This window comes from Chiloscyllium plagiosum, unplaced genomic scaffold (genome assembly GCF_037043375.1).
Source record: "Chiloscyllium plagiosum isolate Xiang-an unplaced genomic scaffold, Cpla_swu_hap1 HiC_scaffold_28, whole genome shotgun sequence".
Taxonomy (NCBI): domain Eukaryota; kingdom Metazoa; phylum Chordata; class Chondrichthyes; order Orectolobiformes; family Hemiscylliidae; genus Chiloscyllium; species Chiloscyllium plagiosum.
Window position 1 is genome coordinate 10217015 of NW_028270166.1, and position 22852 is coordinate 10239866.

The following is a 22852-nucleotide window of genomic DNA, read 5'->3' on the forward strand; positions in this document are numbered from 1 at the left end:
AGAAAAAGCGCATGATTAGTGATAGGCCAGAGAACCTGGGAAATCCTTAAGAACCAGCAGATAACTTAAATAAAGCAATTGGGGGGGTAATGAAATATGACAGTAAGCTAGCCAGTAATATAATATAAAAGATAAATGCAAGAGCTTTGTTTTAGATATATAAAAAAGGTAAAAGAGAGAGGCAAGAGTGGACCACTGGAAAATGATGGTGGAGAAATAGTAATGGGGAGTAAAGAAATGGTGGAGGAACTGAGTAGGTACTTTTCATCAGTCTTCACACTGAAAGACACCAGAACTTCAAGAGACTCAGGGTGCAGAGCTAAGTGTACTGGCCATCACAAAGGAGATACTGGGATAGTTGGAAGATCTGAAGATGGGATAAATCACCAACACCAAATGGACTACACCCTAGAGTTCTGAAGAGATAGTAGAAGTGTTGTTAGTGATCTTTTAAGAATTGCTGGAGTCATGGAACGTCCCAGAGGACGAGAAAATGGCTAATGTAACGCCCTTATTTAAGAAGGGAAGGAGGCAGAAGACAGGAAACTATAGGTTAGTTAGCCTGACCCTGTTGTCAGTAAGATTTTATAGTCCATTATTAAGGTTGAGGCTGCAGAGTACTTGGAAGTGTATGGTAAAATAGGGCTTAGACAGCACATCTTCATCAAGGGGAGCTCATGCTTGACTAATCTGTTTGAATTCTTTGAGAAGGTAATGAGCAAGGCAGAGAAAGGAGACCCAATGGACATGATCTATTTGGATTTCCAGAAGGACTTTGACAATATGCTTTACAGGAACCTGTTAATTAAGAGTCAATGGTGTTAGGGGCAAGATACTAGCATGGATAGAGGATTAGCTGACTGATAGAAGGCATAGTGTAAGGATAAAAGGGTCATTAATGAATGACAAAGGAACAGAGGGCATTGTTGCTAAGCTTACAAATGACTGAAAAGGTAGGTGGAAAGACAGGTAATTTTGAGGAAGTGGGAGGCTGTAGAAGGACTTCGACAGATTAGGAGAGTGGGCAAAGAACTCGCAGATGGAATACAATGTGAAAAGTTGTTGGAAATCTGAAGAACAAAAGGACTTGGGAATTCTAGTTTAATATTCTCTTGAGGTTAACATGCAGATTCAGTTTGCTGTTAGGAAGGCAAATGCAATGTTAACATTCATTTCAAAACGGCTAGAATAGCAGAGGTGTGCTGCTAAAACTGTATATGGCTCTGGTCAGACTGCCTTTGGAATACTGTGAGCAATTTTGAGCTCTGTATCCAAGCAAGCATGTGCTGGTGTTAGAGGAGGGCCTGAGGAGGTTTCCTAGGGATGAAGGGATTGTCATGTGAGTGGTTGAGGACTCTGTGTCTATATAACTATAGATTTTAGAAGGATGAGGGGATCTGATTGAAACTTACAGAATATTGAGAAGCCTGTATAGAGTGACTGCAGAGAAGAGGTTTCTATTAGGATAGACTGGGATCTGAGGCACAGCCTCAGAGGGAAGGAATGACCCTTTCGAACTGAATAAGGAAGCATTTCTTCAGCTAGAGTGTTGTGAACCTGTGGAACTCATTGCCAAGAAGCCTTTGGAGTCCAAGTCATTGAGTGTATTCAAGACAGAGATAGGTAATTTCTTGATTAGTGAGGGGACTAAAGCTTACAGGGAGAAGGCAGGAAAAGTGGGTTGGGAAATGTATTTCCTATCAAGTATGGTCCATTTTTGTGGTGTGTCCTTCATGGTTATACATGCAGTACTCCTTTCCTTATTAAAAGCATAAGGTACCTTTTATCTGCCTTCACATGATGGCGTTTGACATCTTTCAAGTATCGACTCATGTAATACTCCATTGTGGAGATCAGGGTGCTGTCCTTATCAACGAGCTGCGCTGCCCTTGGCTGAGCTGTTAGCCAGTCAAGTACGGACGATAGCTGGTCCTCCTGTAATTGCTACATCGGGAGAGGTAGGGGAGGAAAAATCAGACAGCAGCGTAAAGGGGACACCAAAAAGAAAAAATACAGACCATTCCAGAACATTTTGCTCCTTGGATTCTGACATTAAGTTATTGTGCATGAGATGCGAATTCAAATTTGCTAAGAGCACTGTGAAGGGCAGACGAACTATCAGGATGGTTGAATATAGAAAAGCAGCTGATGCAAACTGAAGATCTATGATAAAGTGGTGTTCAGACTGGATTTTAAAAGCTCCCATGAAACTAAAGACCACTATACAAAAACACTGAAGTCTTACTTTACTGATTGGGTCAGCCTTTTATTAATTATATTGGTAGGACAGGAGGGAAAAATTAACCAAACAATTTTACTGAAAGTACAGTCAGTTGTTCATTATTATTCAGCTAAACCTTCAGAGAAACAGTTGTGACCCTTTCCCAAGCAGGCTGACTCCCTCCAACAAAATATATTCAATACTATACAACCAGAATTGTTGCTTAAAATTCTCTCTTTGGCATTCCAAAGTCCCTCCTGATGTTAGTGTCAAGTTGATGACAAATTCCACATAACCTGACACCATAATACCTTTGTGATCTACGTATCACCACCTATCCCCCATCCCCCGCATCACTGTATTGCTCTTTATCTCTTGCTTCTTCTTTTCTACCATCACTTGCAATTCCCTTTATCGATTACAACTGTGCTCCGTAACCACATGTTCAACTCTGACCTGCTTTGAATAACCTTCACAGCCCAGTAATAAACATACCCTCATATTGTCTACTGTTTAGAGTTCACTATTTCTCCACTTTAAAGTAAAAGGCAAACTTACATTTATATAGTTGTTCTCAGCATCTTGAAAGGAAATGGTAGCCAACGAAACGCATTTGAAAACATGGTCATTGTGGTAAGAAATACAGCAGCCAAGGTGCATATAGTGAAGACCAATCTGACTTTTAGGTAATTCTTTTGGTATTGATTGGAGTCAAACATTATCAAGGATATTGGATAAAGAAAGGTGAGGGAAGAAATGCTTATTTGAAATAACACCATAGGATCATTCACATTTATCCAAGAGGTTTAACATGTTACTCCTCAGTGCTAAGTGAAATGTCATCCAAAAGTCTGTTCTTCAAATCTCTCGATTATGACTCAAACTCTCAACCTCCTGTCTCAGGTGTGAACTGACTCCAAAGTCAGAGTCACAAAGCATGAAAACAGACTTTTTGGTCAAACCAGTCCATGCCGAACATGATCCCAAACTAAACTAGTCTCACCTGCCTGCTCCAGGCCCATACTTCTCTAAACCTTTCCTATTCATGTACTTATCCAAAGTCTTTTAAATGTTGTAATTGTGCCCACATTCAACACTTCCTCAGGAAATTCATTCCACACGAACCATTCTCTGTGTAAAAGGTTTGCCTCTCATGTTTTTTTGAAAATCTCTCTCTGACCTTAAAAATGTGCCCACTAATCTTGAAATCCCCCACCCAAGGGAAAAGATAACTACCATTAACTCTATCTATACCTCTTATTATTTTATAAACTCGTAGGTCGCCTCTCAACCTCCTATGTTTGAACGAAAAAAGTGCCAGCCTTTCTTTATAACTCAAACCTTCCATATCAGGAAACATTCTGATAAATCTCTTTTGAACGTTCTCCAGCTTAATGATATCCTTTCTATAACTGGACAACCAGAAGAGGTTTCACCAATGTACTGTACAACATCAACATGACTTCCCAACTCCTACATTCAAAGGTCTGAGCAACGAAGGCAAGCATACCAAATGACATTTTAACCACCCTGTGTGATGCAAACTTCAAAGTACCATATACCTGCAACAGGTCCCTCTGTTCCACAATACTACCCAAGGCCCTATCATTAATTGTATAAGTTCTACCTGGTTTGTTGTACCAAAATGCAATAACTTGCATTTATCCAGATTGAACTCCAAATGCCATTTTTTGCCCCACTGACCCAATTAATCAAAGACCCCTTTGTAATCTTAGAAAACCTTCTTCACTGTCTGATATGCCACCAATTTTGGTGTCGTCTGTAAACTTACTAACCATGCCTTGTGTATTTTCATCTACATCATTTACATGTAGATGAAAATACACGAGATGAAATAACAAACAAAACAGGACCCAGAGCTGATCACTGTGGAACACTGGTGACAAGGCCTCCAGTCTGAAAAGCAACCCTCCACCCTCTGTCTTCTGCCATTAAGCCAATTATGTGTCCAATTGGCAAGCTCACACCGAATTCCAAGTGACTTAACTTTACTAATTAGACTGCCATGCAGAACCTTGTCAAGGCTTTACCAAAATCCAAACAAACGTCTACTGCTCTGCCATCAGTCTCTTTGGTAACTTCTTCAAAAAACTCAAGTTTGAGAGACAAGATTTTCCTTATACAAAACCATGCTGACTACCCCAAAGCAATTTTTGCTTTTCTAAATGTCCATAAATCCTATCTTTTATAATCACCTCCAACAATTTACTCACAACTGAAATCAGACTCACAGGTCTGTAGTTCCTGGATTTCTCCTCATAATATTTCTTAAACAAAGGTACAACATTAGCCACCCTTCAGTCTTCAGGCACCTCACTCAGTTATAGGTGATGCAAATAGTTCTGCAAAGGGTCTTGCAATTTCCTCCTTTACTTGCCTCAATGTTCTGGGATACATTAGATCAGGTCCTGAAGATTTAGCCAGCTTTATATTCTCTAAGACCTCCCGAACTTCGTATTCTGCAATGTTTTTAAAACATCAAAGTTTATTTCTTTGCATTCTCTAGACTTCATTTCTTTCTCCATTGTAAAAACTGATGTGAAATATTCATTTAGTATCGCTCCCATCTCCTGGGGTTCAACACAAAGATCCTTGATCTTTAAGAGGCCTTACCCTCTCTCTAGTTATCCTCTTGCTTTTAATGTATTTGTAGACTCTCTTTGGATTATCTTCAACTTTATCTGCTTATGTTATCTCACATCCCCACAATGCCTTCCTGATTTCCTTTTTAAGAATGCCCCTACACTCTCTACATTGATCAAGAAATTCAATTGAACCAAGTTGTCCAAACCCAAAATAAGATTCTCTTTTATTCATGACTAGAACCTCAATATCTTTATTTATCCATTGTTCCTTACCCAATGAGCTAGTATAATGTCAGGCAGCAAGTTTAGCAATTAAGATGATTCAATTGGAAACTCAGGAGAATCCTAAGCTGTAGTAACAGTAGATGCAAAGTGGTGTAAAAGTTACAACAGAACTCTGGAGATTATTCCGCCCAACACCTTAGGGAGGACATTTCATAAAATTAAGAAGTTCATTATGAAAGAAGCAGGACTCCAATGAAGTACCAAGTAGGGTCTGAAAAGTTCCTAAGATGTTGGTATATCCACTACAAGGCACTTTTTGTTTTAATTTCAGCATATAGAAAAACATCCTGCAGGTGAGGATCCTTGCAAGCAGATGTGGTGTGCTTCCCTAGCTAAGTAGTCTGCGATTGCAGTGGTTAGCGAATACCTCGTTATGAGTTGCAAATTGGTTTTATTTCTGTAGTGCAGCTATAACACAGCTTAGCTTAATTATATCTGACGCTGTGCAGGTCATGCAATATCCATGGTTGTTACTGTACACAATATTTTAATGGATTCTGAAGGGTTGGAAAACAATCCCTGATATCAGATTTTAAAAAAACCACTGCACCAACAGCATCATCTTGTTGTATTTCAAAATGTAGGACACCACTGCAGTTATAAACTCACTATTGTGCACTCCAGTTGCTGTGATGTCACTTGCTTTTTCAAAAGCCAAGTGAAGTTTAAAGAAATTAAGAGGCATTCAAGCTTACCATTTGCTCGGTGAAGATTTGAAGGTCCTCTGGGGCACCCTAAAAAAATACAAAAACATTTAAAGACACAGTCCAATAAAGGCATTTATGAATGAGGTGCACAATGTGAAGCAACATGTATCCACAAAACACTAACAATATGGTTCAAAATTGCAGTCCATATCTCTAACTGACTGGTAACCAGTGGTCGACAAGTTGCTCAGCGAGTAACCTGCTTGACTTTGAAGGGGCACCTTGGCTGAAAATCAAGTGGGAGTTTCCTATCTTCATTTGTACTTCAGTGAACAAAACTTCAAGAGGCCTTAAGAGGCAGAGGTCATTTCTACATTTGCAACAAAAGACAACTCCCTGTTCTAGCATGATCAAAATCAGGAACTCAAGAGTCACTGTGACACCCAAATCCCATCGTTCCAGTAGCGTGGAATGTCAGAATCCTCTTTGAACAATCTGCAAGCAAAGTCAGTGCTTAACATGGTAACATTTTGCTAAAATGCTTAATCAATACATCAAATGCTATGGTTGCATTTAGTATATGGACACAGGAAGCAGGAGTAGACGATTCAGCTCTTTGAGTCTGTTCTGCCATTTAATATGATCATGGGTATCTGGTTGTGGTCTCAACTTCATTTCTTGCCTGCATCCATTATCCTGACATCACCATAATGCTAAATCCCTTGACGATCAAAGATACATCCACTCAGCCTTGAAAAAATTCAATGACCTAATCTCCACTGTTTTTTGGCGAGAGAATTTCACAACTCTTCAGACAGAAAAGAAAATCTCAATTCCACTTTAAAAGGGAGACCTCTTACTTTTAAATTGATTCCTCTATGATCTTGTATGTTTCAACAGGGTGACCTGTCATTCTCCTAACACTCTATGGGAATACACCGAACCTTTTCAACTTTGCTTCATTTTGACAATGAGTCATGCCAGAACCATCTCTGATCTGCTTCTAGTGCAATTATTCCTTTTGCAGATGGAGATCAAAACAGCACAATTGTAATAAAATATTTCCTGCTTTAATATTCCATTGCCCTTGCAATAAACATCAACACTCCATTATGTAGTATTTTTGAAAAAAAGATTTTGAAGTGAGAACAGAAAATAGAGGAATCACATCCGGTCCATCAGAATTAACGTGCAGAGTTGGGCTTTTCATGTTTATTTTATATTAGCATTATTGAGGGCTCTCAAAAGATCCTTTAATTTACACAGTGAGTACTGATCCAAATTTGCATTAATTTCTTTATCAAATAAGCAGCTGCTCTTCTCATTTTGAGAGTCGGGGGAGTGTGAGTATATACGAGTGAGAATGAAAGGAGGAGGGAGGTTATTTCTACTTTCTTATGCACTAATCCAGAGCCAGACACTAGATGGAGACAATAGCCACTGCAACACTTAAGACAGCTTCATCAGATTCTCCCTCACCACCTTGTGGGGGTAAGCACGGCACAGGTGAAGGAATTCTGGAACAAGAGACTGGAGGGCAAATATAGGCGGAGTGCATTTCTGGGAACCCTTACTAGACAAGAAAATGGATCTCACAGTCGTATGGTTGAGATAAGACAGTGAGGTAGAGACCTCACAGTACTAAACATGGACTGTCAAACCACACGCACTATCAACCCAAAAACTCCCCTACATTTCAAAGACATTTTGGAAAATGGGTTCTATTGCCAAAAGTGTTATGGTTCTGTTCGCCGAGCTGGGAATTTGTGTTGCAGACATTTCATCCCCTGTCGAGGTGACATCCTCAGTGCTTGGGAGCCTCCTGTGAAGAACTTCTGTGATGTTTCCTCCGGCATTTATAGTGATTTGTATCTGCCAAAAGTAAACACAGACAGAGGGTGGTGGTGGCGGGTTGCTTTTCAGACTGGAGGCCTGTGGTTTGCCACAAGGATCGGTGCCGGTTTCCACTGCTTGTCAGCATTTATACAAATGATTTGGATGCGAACATAGGAGGTAGAATTAATAAGTTTGAGGATGATCCCAAAATTGGAGGAGCAGTGGACAGCAAAAGGTGGATACCTCAGACTGCAATGGGATCTTGATCAGATGGGCCAATGGGCTGAGGAATGGGAGATGGAGTTTAATTTAGATAAATGTGAGGTGCTATATTTTGGGAAAGCAAATCTTAGCAGGACTTATACACTTAATGGTAAGGTCCTAGGGAGTGTTGCTGAATAAAGAGACCTTGGAGTGCAGGTTCATAGCTCCTTGAAAGTGGAGTCGCAGGTAGATAGGATAGTGAAGGCGGCGTTTGGTACACTTTCCAGAGAATTGAGTACAGGAGTTGGGTGGTCATGTTGTGGCTGTACAGGATGTTGGTTAGGCCAATTTTGGAATTGTGTGCACAATTCTAGTTTCCCACCTATAAGAAGAATGTTTTGAAACTTGCAAGTTTTCAGACAAGGTTTACAAGGATATTGCCAGGGTTGGATGGTTTGAATTATACAGAGAAGCTGAATAGCTAGGACTGTTTTCCGTGGAGCACTGGAGACTGAAGGGTGACCTTATAGAAGTTTATAAAATCATGACGGGTTTGGATAGAGTAAATAGACAAGGTCTTTTCCCCTGAGGTGGAGGGAGTCCAGAACTAGAGGGCAGAGGTTTAGGGCGAGGGGGTAGAAATTTAAAAAGGGTCCTAAGGGACAACGTTTTCATGCAAAGTGTGGTGCGTGTATGGAATGAGCTTTAGAGGAAGTGGTGGAGACTGGTACAAATACAACATTTAAAAGGCATCTGAATAGGTTTAGTGAATAGGAAGAGTTTAAGAGAGATATGAGCCAAGTCTGGCAAATGGGAGCTGATTAGTTTAGGATATCTGGTTGGAATGGATGAGTTGGAACAAAAGGTCTGTTTCTGTGCTGTACATCTCAATAATTTTATAAATGTTACCCTTTCCTTCACTGACCAGATCAACATGGAAAAATGAGCTTGCTCATTCAAGGGAGGACAATTTTCTGCAGATTCAGGGAATACAAATGAAAAAGAAAGAAGATCCTTACCTTCTCTGTTAAGTTGTAAATTACTCTTGCCAGTGCCTCAGCAATTATTTTGGTATTGCGACATAATTTCTGAGTACTAATCTGGGACCTAATTTTAGAAAGAAAGAATATGAAGAAAAGTTTTCTTGACACAAGGTAAGCAGATAGCTAACAACACATTTAGGAATAACCTTGATCTTTGATAAAATCAACCCTGTATGTTCTTATCATACCCCTTAATCCTTTTTCATTGAACTGCCCATTCAGTTGTAAAATACGGATTTTTTCAGTAGCCTGCCGAGAATTTTTTCTTCTATAACTTCTTTTTATGAGGAGAAAGCTCTACATCCTTTCTGCTGTTGCTGTTTCCATGCCCTACAGTTCGAACCCTTCATTTTTAAGCAAAATATGCTGGACAAAATTATTAAAGCAGCAACAAGGAGGGTCCTCTTACCTCATGTCCATAACACTGGTCCGAAGGCTGTTTTTATGGCTTTCTAGGCGGGATACTGTGAATGCTGGTAACCGACGAATTCCGAATCGTTCATGCTCCCAGGCCAACATGTCTTCGGCCAAGTTGATTTTTTTATGGATCATGGAGAATTTCACTTCTGGAAACCTGGAGGTCACCTACATTTTAAAGTCAACGATTTTTCAATCAACTAACAGGTTACTTACTTTAGACATGCAACGCACCATAAACATCCTACAATCTCAAAGCAAACATCAGCACCAAAGAAGCAATTTTAACTCATAAGTTATCGTACAAGTCTGGAAACTCACCGTTGAAGAGTACCAGTAAAAGCTGACTATATCGGCCACAGAATTCCCAGTTGCATAATGGATTGAGAATAGCAGGAATTTGGGTTGGCAAATTCTGCAGTACAGACTAAACTGCAGTTGCTTCCAAGTGGAAGTAACCAAATCAGCATGGACTGCAGAGCAAAGGTAAAACCTTTCTATTCATGTTCAGAAACTGAGCTAACAGATTTTCTACTTTTATTATGGGCATCATTGTTTAAAAATGTCAACACTGGATAATATCAACTATTTGAGCATAAAAATCAAATCTGGGATCTCTTCACCTAGGTCCATAGTAAGATGGAGATGGGGAAAAAGGAGCTGACTAAGTATGGGAGAAGTGCACGCACCAATGAAACAGAGAATTTCTAACTTAGTGTGAATTCATTAGCCATTTTCCACAATGAGTTTCCAATCTCAGTCTGCTGTCTGTAGAATGCAGTGGGCAATAGGGACCAGTTTATATCTCTGTCTCATGAATAAGTAGAGAGAAATGAGTAAGTCTTATTTAGGCACTGGTTCAAAGCACCACTGGTAGAAAATTGTAGATGGAATTCTTGCTACTACTTACCTGAAGGTCACAAAAAGTGGGAAGTAGGCATTGTTATTTAGGTCAATGTGACAGCCAATTTATGGTAGTAACATCCTATTACCCAGGACATATTCCATTTATTGTGTGAAACTCTTCGAGAATTATTGGAGTTACAATAAAGCATAGTTTAAGGGTATAAAAGCAAAAATAACTGCATGAGATTGAAATATTGGGTGTGAACCCAGGGGTTTGCCCTTGAAACAGATCCTCAAGTTCTACTCTTAAAAAGTGAGTTTGATTTGGCAACACACTTACTGTTTCCAGCTCTTTCAGGAAGGTGTGCTGTGGAGTGGCTTCCTTCGGTGGCTTTGAGACATGAAGGTAAAGACTATCACCATTGCCTAACGTATCGAGGCACAAAACGAATGCAACGTTATCCTGAAGGAGGCTGGAATCTAGAAAACATGAACATCCACAAGATTACAGCCTCGTACAGACTTCCTGGGAAAACGTGGCTCCCCTCACAGGATGAATTGAAACATTTCAACTACTTGTCAGAAGCTAATTCCATAGAATTTATTATCACAGGAAAGAGTTGTTTGGCCAAAAGAGGCCAGAATTGTGCTTTCACATTGATGCTATTCACAAAGATCAGCCAATTCCACCTAAACTCAGCCCAAATGGAATAACTAAGAATAAGTACCTCGACCATAATGAAGCAACGCTACTGAATATCTATTTCTATTTATAATAGTAGATGTGCTGAGGACATTCTAAGTGCTAACTTGATAGTGGCAAATAGCTTGTGCTATTTACCAGATTTAAATGTTCAAGTGGTGAATAGTTATAGCCATAGAGATGTAGAGCACAGAAACAGATCCTTCAGTCCAACTTGTCCATGTATCCTAGATATCCTAACCTAATCCAATCCAATCCAATCTGCCAGCACTTAGCCCATATCCCTCTAAACCTTTCCTATTCATATACCCATCCAGATGCCTTTTTAAATGGTGTGATTGTACCAGCCTCCACCACTTCCTCTGGCACCCTCTGCATAAAAAAGTTGTCCCTTAGGTCCCTTTTATATCTTTCCCCTCTCACCCTAAACTATGCCCTTTAGTTCTGGACTCCCCAACACAGGGAAAAGACTTTGACTATTTATCCTATCCACAATGAGCAACATCCTTTGCAAATTTTTGCAAATGCAGAAAATTTGTAATATTTTTCCTGTAGCCACCACTGCACTATCTTAAAGACAACAGTATATGAGCAACCAACACTGGACACTATGTGGATGTGTAGATAATGTTTACAAACAATTTTGGTAGTAGAGGAATATAGGTAATTGCACTCTTAGCACTTTCAGGTAGGTGGCTTCTTGCTCCCAATGTAGAGATACAATCCTTCATCTTACCTGTATGATCCAGGTTATCCTCCAGCCACCGTTTTGTGCCCTGGTAATTGAATTTGCCTCCCCCGGATACAAAGAACAGGATATTGTATCTGAAAGGTTATTGAAGAACCAAATAGTATTTAACCAAAAGATACTATCAAGAAATTGTTCACAGTCAAGTACTTAAGGGACCTACAAATTAACTGGAGACTGTTAACATTTCTCAACCTATTTTAGAGAAAGAATCTCAACCTTAGCACAATCGTTTCATAGTTTCTGCAGCATTCTCTACTTGGTTTTGTTGATTGGCTGAGGTCCAACACTCTCCACAGCAGCAAGAATCCCAGCTGATGACTTTTCAACCAGAGGCCACAGGAACTGAGGCCAACTATATTGACGTATTATTGCTCTGAAAGAAGTCAGCACAGAATAGAAATCAAGCTTACAGATGTTTGGTACGGTACTGCTCAGTCCCATAACACGCTGCGCATTTGTGAATTTGATCCTGATTGGGAAAAAGCATTACGTTAGGGATTATTCCAGGTCCCTGGTCACAATGTGTCCCTGGGTCCATATGTACATATATGATACTTTGGGCCTGCACCTGAGCACATCATACACAGGATCAATTCAGGCAAATGAGAAAAGCAGTAGCAAGCCTACTCAGTACATGCTTATTATTTGTAATTGAATCTGTATGTTAAGCACAGAAAATTATAATTATCAGTACAGCTTCTGTTCAGTGTCTGAAAAAACTCTCAATTATATCCTTTTTAAAAAGCATATTTATATGAACTAACAGCAGGAATAAAAGTCAAAATTAATTTGAGCAATATCTCATATTCAAGTGTTGCACGCACTCACCCAGCATGTGTCCTCTTGTAAGTATAGAGTTTGGAAAATAGTCGAGCCAGTTCTAGTAAAGCTGCTACACCACTACCATTTGAATCAGCACCGTAAGCCAGCCACTGCAGGGTGGGGAAAATAGGATGGGGACAGAAAAAAACATTTACACTCATCTATCATAAAGATTATAAAAAAGTCAAGGTCAGAAGGATGGCACAGGTTATTGCTCTAATGTCTCTCATTGGGACCTTGACATGTGTTGCCTCCCTTGAACTGAGTGGCAACTAACCATTGGGTGAGTATGGCATATTTCCTTCCCAAAAGAACATTAGTGATGGGTCTTTACAACAATTGGTGATAGTTCCATGGTTACTATTATTGAGACTAGCTTTCAATTCCAGATTTCAATAATAAAAATCAATAGAGCTTATTTAAATTGAAATTCGACCAACATCTGTGGTAAGTTAAGGAACCATGTACTTAGAGCAGTAGCCTGTGCCTTTCGAATACTAATTCAGAACTCCTGTTGCTGTGCCCCACCATATCTCCTAAATTCAGCAATCTTCCAACTATGTTTTAAACTTTCCAATGCTTTCCACTTCTGGTTATACCATATAGTCTATCATGAATTTCCACTACTCTTTTAGACAGTTATAGAGTCAGAGATGTACAGCACAGAAACAGACCCTTCGGTCCAACTTGCCCACGCTGACAGATATCCTAAATACATCTATTCCCATTTGCCAGCATTTGGCCCATAACTCTCTAAATCCTTCCTATTCATACACACATCCAGACACCTTTTACATGTTCTAATTGTGCCAGCCTCCAACAGTTCTTCTGGCAGCTCATTCCATACACGCATCACCCTCTGCATGAAAAAGTTGCCCTTGGGTCCCTTTTAAAATCTTTTCTCTCTCACCTTAAACCTATGCCCCCTAATCTTGGGCTCCTTCACCCCAGGAAAAAGACCATGTCTATTTACCCTATCCATGCCCCTCATGATTTTATAAACATCTATAAGGTCACCCCTCAGCCTCAGACGCTCCAGGGAAAATAGCCCCCGCCCTTTTTAGCCTCTCCTTATGCCTCAAACCCTCCAGCCCTGGCAACATCCTTGTAAATCTTTTCTGAACCTTCAAGTTTCACAACATCCTTCCTCCAGCAGGAAGAATAAAATATAAAAAAGTGCATAAAGAACTTTAATTCTTTTTTCTCATTCTTTGAAGGGATGTGGGTATTGTTGACAAGGCCAGCATTTATTGCTGATTCTTAATTGCCCCTGACAGTGGCTTGTTAAGAATCAAACACATTGCTGTGGGTGTGGAGTCATGTATAGCCAAGTGCTGAGCCCAAGTAAGGATGGCACACTTTCTTCCCTGGAGGTCATTAATGAATCAGATGGAGATTTGATGACAATCAATTCTATGTGAATAGCCACCATTACTGCTTTTAATTCCAGATTTTATTGATTTGGTTTAAATATTTCACCAGCTGTTGTGGTGGGATTTGAACCTGCCCCCCAAAACATGAGTATACACATGAGCATACTCTGAATTACAAGTCCAGTGCCGTTACCAGTGTACTGTTTGCCCAAATGTAATGTATTACAGTTTACCTATATAGAATCAGTCGGTAGTGTTGAAACATCCAAGTCTGCTGAAAGTCAACATCTTATTTCAACATATGCTTGCTTAGCACAGTTAATTTTATAACAAACCAAAACTAAATTTAATTTTTTTCTCCCTGTTTCAGTGGATTTATTACTATTGTATTAGCATCAACCAGTTATCCTACATATTGCAGATGTAATAATCTCCTATCCATCAAAACTATGCTACCACTGCCTTACAGTTAGTAAGTGTAGGAAAATATGCTCTCAACTGTCGATTGCTGCAGCATTCGAGGTGCACTAGATAATTCATCTTACTTCTACCTGATTCACACTTGGACATGGCTGAATGTATATAATGCAGCTTAAACCAAGAGTCCACTCTTCTCATTAGCAATCAATTAAAAGACAAAGTGCTAATACAGAAACTCACCAAGAACTGGGTTTAAAATAAGAACTGAGGAAAGAGATAGGACTTGTTCGTTTATATAGATTTATGGGTAGATTAAAAGGTATCACGTAAACCTATAACTTGATCACATGCTTCATGTAAAACATTCATTCCTGCTCAGATGTGACAGCTGCCCCCTAGCAAATTGCTCGAACAATAATTTTCCATGTACAGGACAGAGTAAATGCAAAGAAATTATTTGAAAACAGAAGAATGTCATATCCAATGGTAAGCCTTTTATCTAATTTCCACACGAACACTTCTCAGCAGTAAGTCACCCTTTTTTCGCTCTTTTGCAGGATTAGTAATTTCAGATTTAGTCCTCTTATCAAGGCCTACCTTAGGTCATTTCTCAGCACATTTTGTTTAACTCATTGCTGAAGCAAGCAATTCCTTTATCCACCAGACTGTTGTGTGATGCTCTAATAGTCATAGAACTGCACAGCTTGCAAACAACCCTTCATCCATCTCATCCATGTTGACCAGATATCCTAAATTAATATAGTCCCATTTGCCAGCATTTGGCCCACATCCCTTTAAACCCTTCTTACTCATCCAGATGTCTTTTAAATGTTGCAATTGTACCAGCCTCCTCCACCTTCTCTGGCAGCTCATTCCATACACACACCACCCTCTGAATGAAAATGTTGCTCCTTAGGTCCCTTTTATATCTTTCCCCTCTCACCCTAAACCTATGCCCTCTAATTCTGGACTCCTCCACCCTAAGACCTTTACCCTATTTACCCTATCCATGCCACTCATGATTTGAAAAGCCTTTATAAGGTCACCCTTCAGTCTCTGACACGCTAGGGAAATTAACCCCAGCATATTTAGCCTCTCCCTATAACTCAAACCCTCCAACCTGAAAACATCCTTGTAAATCTTTTCTGAACCCTTTCAAGTTTTACAACAACGTTCCTAAAGCAGGGAGACCAGAATTGAATGAGTACTGCAAAACACCAAAGTATGGTTGATCTAAGGCAACCTTTCTCACTGTCCACTATACCTCCAATTTTGGTGTCATCTGCAAACTTACTAACTAAACCTCCTATGTTCACACCAAGCCATTTACATAAATGACGAAAAGCAGTGGACCCAGCACTGATCCTTATGGCACACCACTGGTCACAGGCCTCTAGTCTGAAAAGCAACCCTCCACCTCCAGTCTCCTACCTTTGAGCCAGTTCTGTACCCAAATGGCTAGTTTGCCCTGTATTCCATGTGATGTAATGTGGCTAACCAGTTTACAATGCAGAATCTTGTCGAAAGACTTACTGAAGTCCATATAGATCATGTCCACCAATGTACCTACATCAATCCTCTTTGTTACTTCTTCAAAGCCTCAAATGAAGTTAGTGAGACAATTTCTCATGCACAAAGCCATAGTGACTATCCCTAAACAGTCCTTGCCTTTCCAAATACATGTAAATCCTGGCCCTGAGGATCTCCTCTAACAACCCAGCCACCACTGATGTCAGGCTCACTGGTCTATTGTCCCCTGACTTTTCTTTACCACCTTTCTTAAATAGTGGCACCACATTAGCCAACCTCCAATCTTGCAGCATCTCACCCGTGGCTATCGTTGATACAAATACCACAGCAAGGGGCCCAGCAATCACTTTTCAAGCTTCCAGAGTTCTAGGGTATACCTGATCAGGTCCTGGGGATTTATCCACCATTATGCGTTTTAAGACACCCTCTGTAATATGGACATTTTTCAAGATGTCACTACTTATTTCCCCAAGTTCTTGAGCTTTCATATCCTTTGCCACAGTAAACACTGATGCAAAATACTGATGTCTCAATGTGTTGGATATTGTTTGACAGGATGTAGTATAAAACTTTGGTACAACCATTATACTTCAACAAAATGCTTGTGTATAATAAAAAGCCTGACGAAATAGTTCAAGAAAGCCACTAACAATAAAGATCTCATGATTAGCCAGGTTTGTACTCACAGGAGCCACTCCAAAGGAGTCATAGTGCGCTACAATTACAATGGTGGGAAGATCCTCTCCACCCAGGCCAGTCAATCTGCCCTAAAAGAATATTAAAAGAACATGTGAAAACACGCAATACCATACTTTCAAGAGCCAAATGTCTTTTATTAGCTGAACAGAAAAGCATAAACATTTTTAAAACATGTACGTTTTATAAATGCATACTTTTAAATTGTTAACTGAACAAATTCTTTCTATTCAAGACATGACTAAGGTGAAAACCAACAGAAATAATGGTTCAATGTTAATCAAATGAGAGAACAACACATGTCTCTTTTAAAACCTTCAAGTTCCTCTACTGTAGTTTTTTTTTTGTCTTCCAATTTTTATAATACAAACCTCAATTTGCTTCATCACTTACTTTTTCTCCCAAGACCTTTCCATCCCAGTCCTTTAAGGACCTGCCCCATGTCTATCTTTTCAAGTATGTTTTCAGTCATCTCTCCAATTATTTTGCTAATTATTTATTAATTCTACTCCTCCACTGCATCACCTCTAGATTTGCCATATGTTGAAGTCACTATGACTATCGCGGAGTGTCGCTGCAGGAGAAAGAAAAGCCTGTAGGAATTCACTGAATGCTGGATCCCACTTTCAAAGGTTTGAGTTAGATTTTCCATGAAACAACTCAACTCATGGGCAGTTATAACCCTTCATTGTAGAGTGGATCATTTCCTTGTCATGACAGTCCCATTTCTGGAGAGAGAAAATTGATATTTTCTAGACAAATGATAGATTTTTGTTCAGCAAGGGCATCAAGAAATATGAAGAAAGGAGGAGTAAAATAAAGTTGTGGTACCAGTCAGATCAACTAATCAGGTATGAAATGACTGAAATGGCAGAACAGTTTGATTGGCGTTAATGGCCTGCACCAGCTCGTATTGTTTGGAAGGGAAACACTGCCTGAACAGGTGAATTGACCAGATGCTGAATAAGGGTGACCAGCTTAGATTACCAATTGAAGCCTGAAGCACACAACACGAAGTATTTTTCTTCAGAAAATACTAAGTCCAAATTTGAAACAGTGCACTAAATTACACAACTTTTTTTTTGCTCTGCTGTTTTATCAGGTCTGCAAAGTGCCAAGGATCACACAATTGAGTCTGTGCAGTCTTCATTGTTGCACCACTTCTAGCTCCTTAACCATCATTACAATGATAGGAATGATGTCAACCTACCTCAAGGCTGGTTATTGACCAATCACTAATGGCTTTGCTTTGGGTCCCACTTGTAACCATCTGGAAGCCATTGGCTGTGGCTGTGTGCAAAAGGACTAGGAAGAGGAGATCAGAATATATTTTATTCAAAATAGAGTTGAAAGATACTATGTCCAGTCTTGCTAATAAGGCCTTTTAATTTCAATGCTCTAGGGGAAAAACAATAAAAAATTGAGTATTTCAAACTGCTCCCACCATCACCAGACCTATAAGTTTGGCTGAGATGCTCAAACATCTAGAACAAGGTGTTTTTCCACAGTTTTAAGTGGAAATTTCATGCAGATGTTACATATTTTACTGACACACTAGTAGCAACATGAAGAACCGACAACATAACTATTACAAAACCAAGCTAAGTATTCAAGAGACTAATCTAATTTAAAAGAGACAGAATATATTAGTCCTTCAAGTATAAATTTATCAAGAATGGCAATTGCTGGTTGTTCTGAGGTGCACAGGTTGCATTTTTATTTTAGCGTTTTTAAAAAATCCTTATCGGGTATGAAATGAATAACCTAATGTAAAAAGCAAAAACAGAACATCATTGTGTTGTATTTAAGTCATGTAGACAAGAAATGCCCATTCTCAGTTACTGCTCTCTTGACCTTGGAGATTTAGGTTGCTTTGAAGTTAGAGGTATAAGAATTCATCTTGGAACAACCAATCAGTTTGGATAGGGAGAAAATAAGATTGTACTTCCAAACACCATTCAATGATTCCTGTTGCATCTTTGTAGACATTAGGTAAAGATAGTTTGGTTATGAAGTTCCCCAAGTCAAATGATAAGAGACGACAATCTCAAGAAGGATTCAAAACTTTTAGGAGACAAGACAATAAGGATAGCCTTGTTTCAAAGTTGGATCAAAGCAGTGAGAATTTAAATCGCCTTTCATCTCACATTTCATTTCATCCTATAATGCACAGAGGATTTTAGTACTGACAATGAAACTCTTTTTGCAATTTCATGAAACCAGCTTTAGGACCAAGCACTCCCAAGTAAAATGCAACAAATTCAGAAACAATATGAAGTGTTCTACTGTAACAACACACTTCTGTCTTAGCCTCAAAAGCACGTGCATTACTTAGTGAGCATGACAGTTTGTAGTTTAATAGAGTAACCATCCTGAACCAGATTGTTAGCCTGCCACTGTTTTTTATTCTGCTGTCAAGCCATGCCCATCACATAATGGACTGACTTACTCAATTCATTTCAGATAAAAGCCTATAACACTAGCAGACAGAAGGTATTTTTGTCACACCAGCATGGACTGGATTGGAATCCAAGTTCTAGAGGCTATCAGTCAATGCCTACCCTACTTAATTGTCTAACTCAACATTTTGTGTCTACCATGACTAATGGTCACTTGGGCAAAGAACCAGAAACTGCTAAACAGCATTGTGTCAGGAGATGAAGGAAGCAAACTAGACATAGAATGTTAGCTACAATTTTGTAACAGCATTGTAACGCAGTATGGTAATTTATTGAGAAATTAAAGAATCAAAAACAATGGCAGTCTGTGGCAGACACTTCCTCAAAGCACTTCATATTGTTGTCAAATGGTTCATATTGATTTTGACTATAACTATTGACAAATTGACATATCTTAACCCCAACCTGACAATTAATATCTGCATCATAATATTTTGCACACTACCTATACCAACATCAGGTAAAAACAATGACTGCAGATTCTGGAAACCAGAGTCTAGATTAGAACGGTGCTGGAAGAGCACAGCAGTTCAGGCAGCATCAGAGGAGCAGTAAAATCGACGTTTCGGGGAAAAGCCCTGCATCAGAATACCCGTATTCCTGATGAAGAGCTTTTGCCCGAAACGTCGATTTTACTGCTCCTCGGATGCTGCCTGAACTGCTGTGCTTTGCCAGCACCGTTCTAATCTATACCAACATCAACTGGCCGTCAGCACCATTAGGATTTCTTCAAGAGTTAATAATTGGAAGTTCTATGCTGCATATGCATCTTTTCATTCAGATGCCTTAGAGTACCACTTTGGAATCATGCTTTATTACCATTGGACCAATATCCTGGAATTTATCACCTAATACCGTTCTGGGATCTGCATCACCAGTATAAAGACTGAGGGCCACCCATAGTCCATTATATCATATTTCATTCATTCTGCATTTTTCTTTCAAGTAGCCTTAGTTATTTCAGCGGTGGTTCACATTTCCTGCCATGAAAATGTGATTTCATTCTTCACTTTCCTTCATTGCTCAGACCTTTTGAGTATAGGAGCTGGAATATCATATTGAGGTTGTACAGGACGTTGGTAAGGCCTCTTCTGGTGTACTGTGTACAGTTCAGGTCACCCTGCTATGTGAACGCTATTATTAAATTAGCGAAGGTTCAGAAACGATTTACCAGGATGTTGCAAAGAATGCAGGGCTTGACGTATAAAAACACACTGGGACTTTTTCCACTGGAGCATAGGACGTAGAGAGGTGACCATTTGGAGTTTATTAAATCATGAGGGGCATGGATAGAGTAAATAGCCAAGGTCTTGGGGGGGGGGGGGGGGTGGAGTTCAAAACTACAGGGCATATTGTTAAGGTGAAAGCAAAAAGTTTTATAATGGACATGAGGGGCAACATTTGTTTTAAAAAACAGAGTGGTTTGTGCGTGGAATGAACTGCCAGAAGAAGTGGCGGAGTGGTGGATGCAGGTACAGTTCCAACATTTACAAGATATTTGGATAAGTCCATGAATAGGAAAGGTTTGGAGCGATATAGGCAAATGCAGGCAAGTGGGTTGAGCTTATTTTGGGAACAGCATGGACTAGATGCACCGAAGGGTCTGATCCAATCCTGTATAACTCTATGACTCGACATCAATATTACTATTAGGTGAGACTTCACAAAAGGAAAGAGCCCACAGGAACATGCTGAGGTTTTTAGGAGCTCTTGGAAATTTGATAGTATGGGGTTCCTACAAACAGATTTTACATTTACTGTCATAAATATAGACTGCTGAAAAATATGTCTTGGAATGAGGTTTAGGTGGAAACTTAACATTAAAATAGGGCTCTCAGCTAATGACAGTGAACCTCTGAAGATTCTCTCCTGTGATTGAAGATATCAAAATCCAGCAGAAGCCAACTTGCAGTTGTCTGTTCGCCGCATTCAATGTTAAATGTCAACTGAATGCAGTCTTGAAAGTGTGTCCATGAAAATTGACTATTTGAATTGTAAGACAAGCTGAGGGTGAGATAGAGCACTCAAGTCAAAAAAAATAAATCATCAAGACTATTTTGATGCACTTAGCAGGATGAACATTTTGTCTGAATTATCAAAGCAATTCAATGGCTGCAAATTAAGGAAGACAATACAGAGACAAAGCTCACTGCCAACAATTACGTAGTCGTAGCGGATTTATAGCACTCAGGTGGACCCCTTTCTCCTCCCAATGTGGTATAAAACTTGGAAGAGGCCCTTTTGTGGCTCAGTGGTCACATCCCCACCACTGAACTAAGAGATCTAGCTTCAAGTCCGACTTGCCCCAGAGATGTGTAATAAAATCCCTGAACAGGTTGATTAGAAAAATAGATTAAATAAAAAAAATTGGGGCCTCTTATGCAGCATTGGTAGTGTCCTTACCCTTGGACCAAAAGGCCTGGGTTAAAAACCCACCTGCTCCAGAGATGTGGGTAATAACATTTCTGAAGACAGATTAGAAAAGTTAGGAGAAAGTGAGAACTGCAGCTGCTGGAGATCAGACAAGTGTGGGGTGCTGGAAAAGTACAGCAGGTCAGGCAGCATCTGCTTTTTCAAAGGAATGAGTCTCAGTCCTGATGAAGAGCTCTTACCTAAACATAGATTCTCCTGCTCCTCGGATGCTGCCTGCCCTGCTGTGCTTTTCCAGCACCACACTCTCGACTCTGATTAGAAAAATTGGTTATATATAAAACTTGAACAATTAAGGAAAGTTTATTGAGAGCAGGAAACATTTGCATTCAAAAACCTTAGATCAGCTGACTGAGGCAAAACATAATTCTGCACAAATAGCTGAATCTCTGGTTACCATTTTATTCAAAACCAATTCATAACGGTTCAACCCACCTTCTGCAGCTGAAGCGGTGCCTTGAGAGACAGAAGCTGAATTTGTTTGTTCATGTATTGACAAGAGTTCATCATCCTCCAAAGCAAAGTACACTGGCACAATTGTCTCAGTTGCCAACAGCTCTGGCTCAATCTCCATGAATTGCTGCAAGTTTGAAAAAGCAAAGTCAATTAGATACCCACAACATCGCCCCCCCACCATCTCTCAACGATAGTCACTGATACTGGAATGTATAGAGGTTACTTAACAGAAACTTGGAGCAGGAATCACTGTTTTCTATCATTCCACAGTGCGGGGTCAAATGCACTATTAGGATGCTGTCCTTAGAGATCAGCTTACACAACACACATCAGGGACCTTCCTCATTCATGTGACTAGTTACCAGATCATACTCTCGCCTTACTGACTGAACCAGAGTGGGATCTCAAAAAGGTCAAAATATTTCAAACAAATGATACAGGATTAGACAGAATAGGAGTTGATAATTAAAGCTCTCAATGTGCAAATTTTCCCACTAACTTGAAAATATTTCTGTGGGTAAACTGTGGAATGCATGGCACGTAATTTGGTTTCATTTTGCACCTTTAGAAACATGAACAAATCAATGGGTTTCATTTTAATAGTGAGGAATGTTAGCATTTTGGGAATTGTATATGTTCTACTACAAGCACCCAGTGTTAGGACCTACACAGCCAGATACAACCGATAGTGAGTACTATTTGATGTCAATTAAAATTTATTTCTCTTTGTCACAGCAATCTGCCACAGCTGCAACTTTAGAAGGATCTGGCCGAAATGGCAAATATGTGCCAAATTGGGGACTTTTTCGTTGTGGGCTCATACACACTATGGATAGAACTGAACCAATCCAAACTCCTTTCAAGTAGGACAATAACAGCCAACAGATAGAAAACACCCATCCAATTGCTTTGATCATTTTTGGATTATTTCATAAGTAATACTGATTGGAGATGGTCTATGGATGCATGTTGCTCCAAATTTAATTTGGCAATGAATATATTGCAGTATTGGTCATCTAATCAGGCCCTAAATTATGTTCTTACATCTGCTTGTGCTTCACATATTTGTCATAATGCCATCCTAACTCATCAACAAAAACACACAAA

General features: G+C 39.6%; 2 protein-coding genes across 4 annotated transcripts in view; one reads left to right on the top strand and one right to left on the bottom strand.

Moving 5' to 3' along the window:
- haus8 (HAUS augmin like complex subunit 8) overlaps positions 1-22852 on the top strand; it is a 186068-nt gene that overhangs the window by 82828 nt on the left and 80388 nt on the right. The window lies entirely within an intron of this gene.
- Positions 1-22852, bottom strand: part of ncln (nicalin) — a 49698-nt gene that overhangs the window by 10246 nt on the left and 16600 nt on the right. The window contains exons 3-12 of one of the 2 annotated variants that reach the window (XM_043721369.2): positions 21725-21869; positions 17611-17705; positions 16391-16471; positions 12388-12491; positions 11545-11633; positions 10446-10585; positions 9252-9427; positions 8819-8906; positions 5808-5846; positions 1781-1944 (exon numbers count right to left, since the gene is read on the bottom strand). In XM_043721369.2, coding sequence (XP_043577304.1) covers positions 1781-1944; positions 5808-5846; positions 8819-8906; positions 9252-9427; positions 10446-10585; positions 11545-11633; positions 12388-12491; positions 16391-16471; positions 17611-17705; positions 21725-21869 — 1121 coding nt within the window. Of the gene's footprint in view, positions 1-1776; positions 1945-5807; positions 5847-8818; positions 8907-9251; positions 9428-10445; positions 10586-11544; positions 11634-12387; positions 12492-16390; positions 16472-17610; positions 17706-21724; positions 21870-22852 lie in introns of both variants that reach the window. The other variant, XM_087975992.1, reaches the window with a different exon arrangement.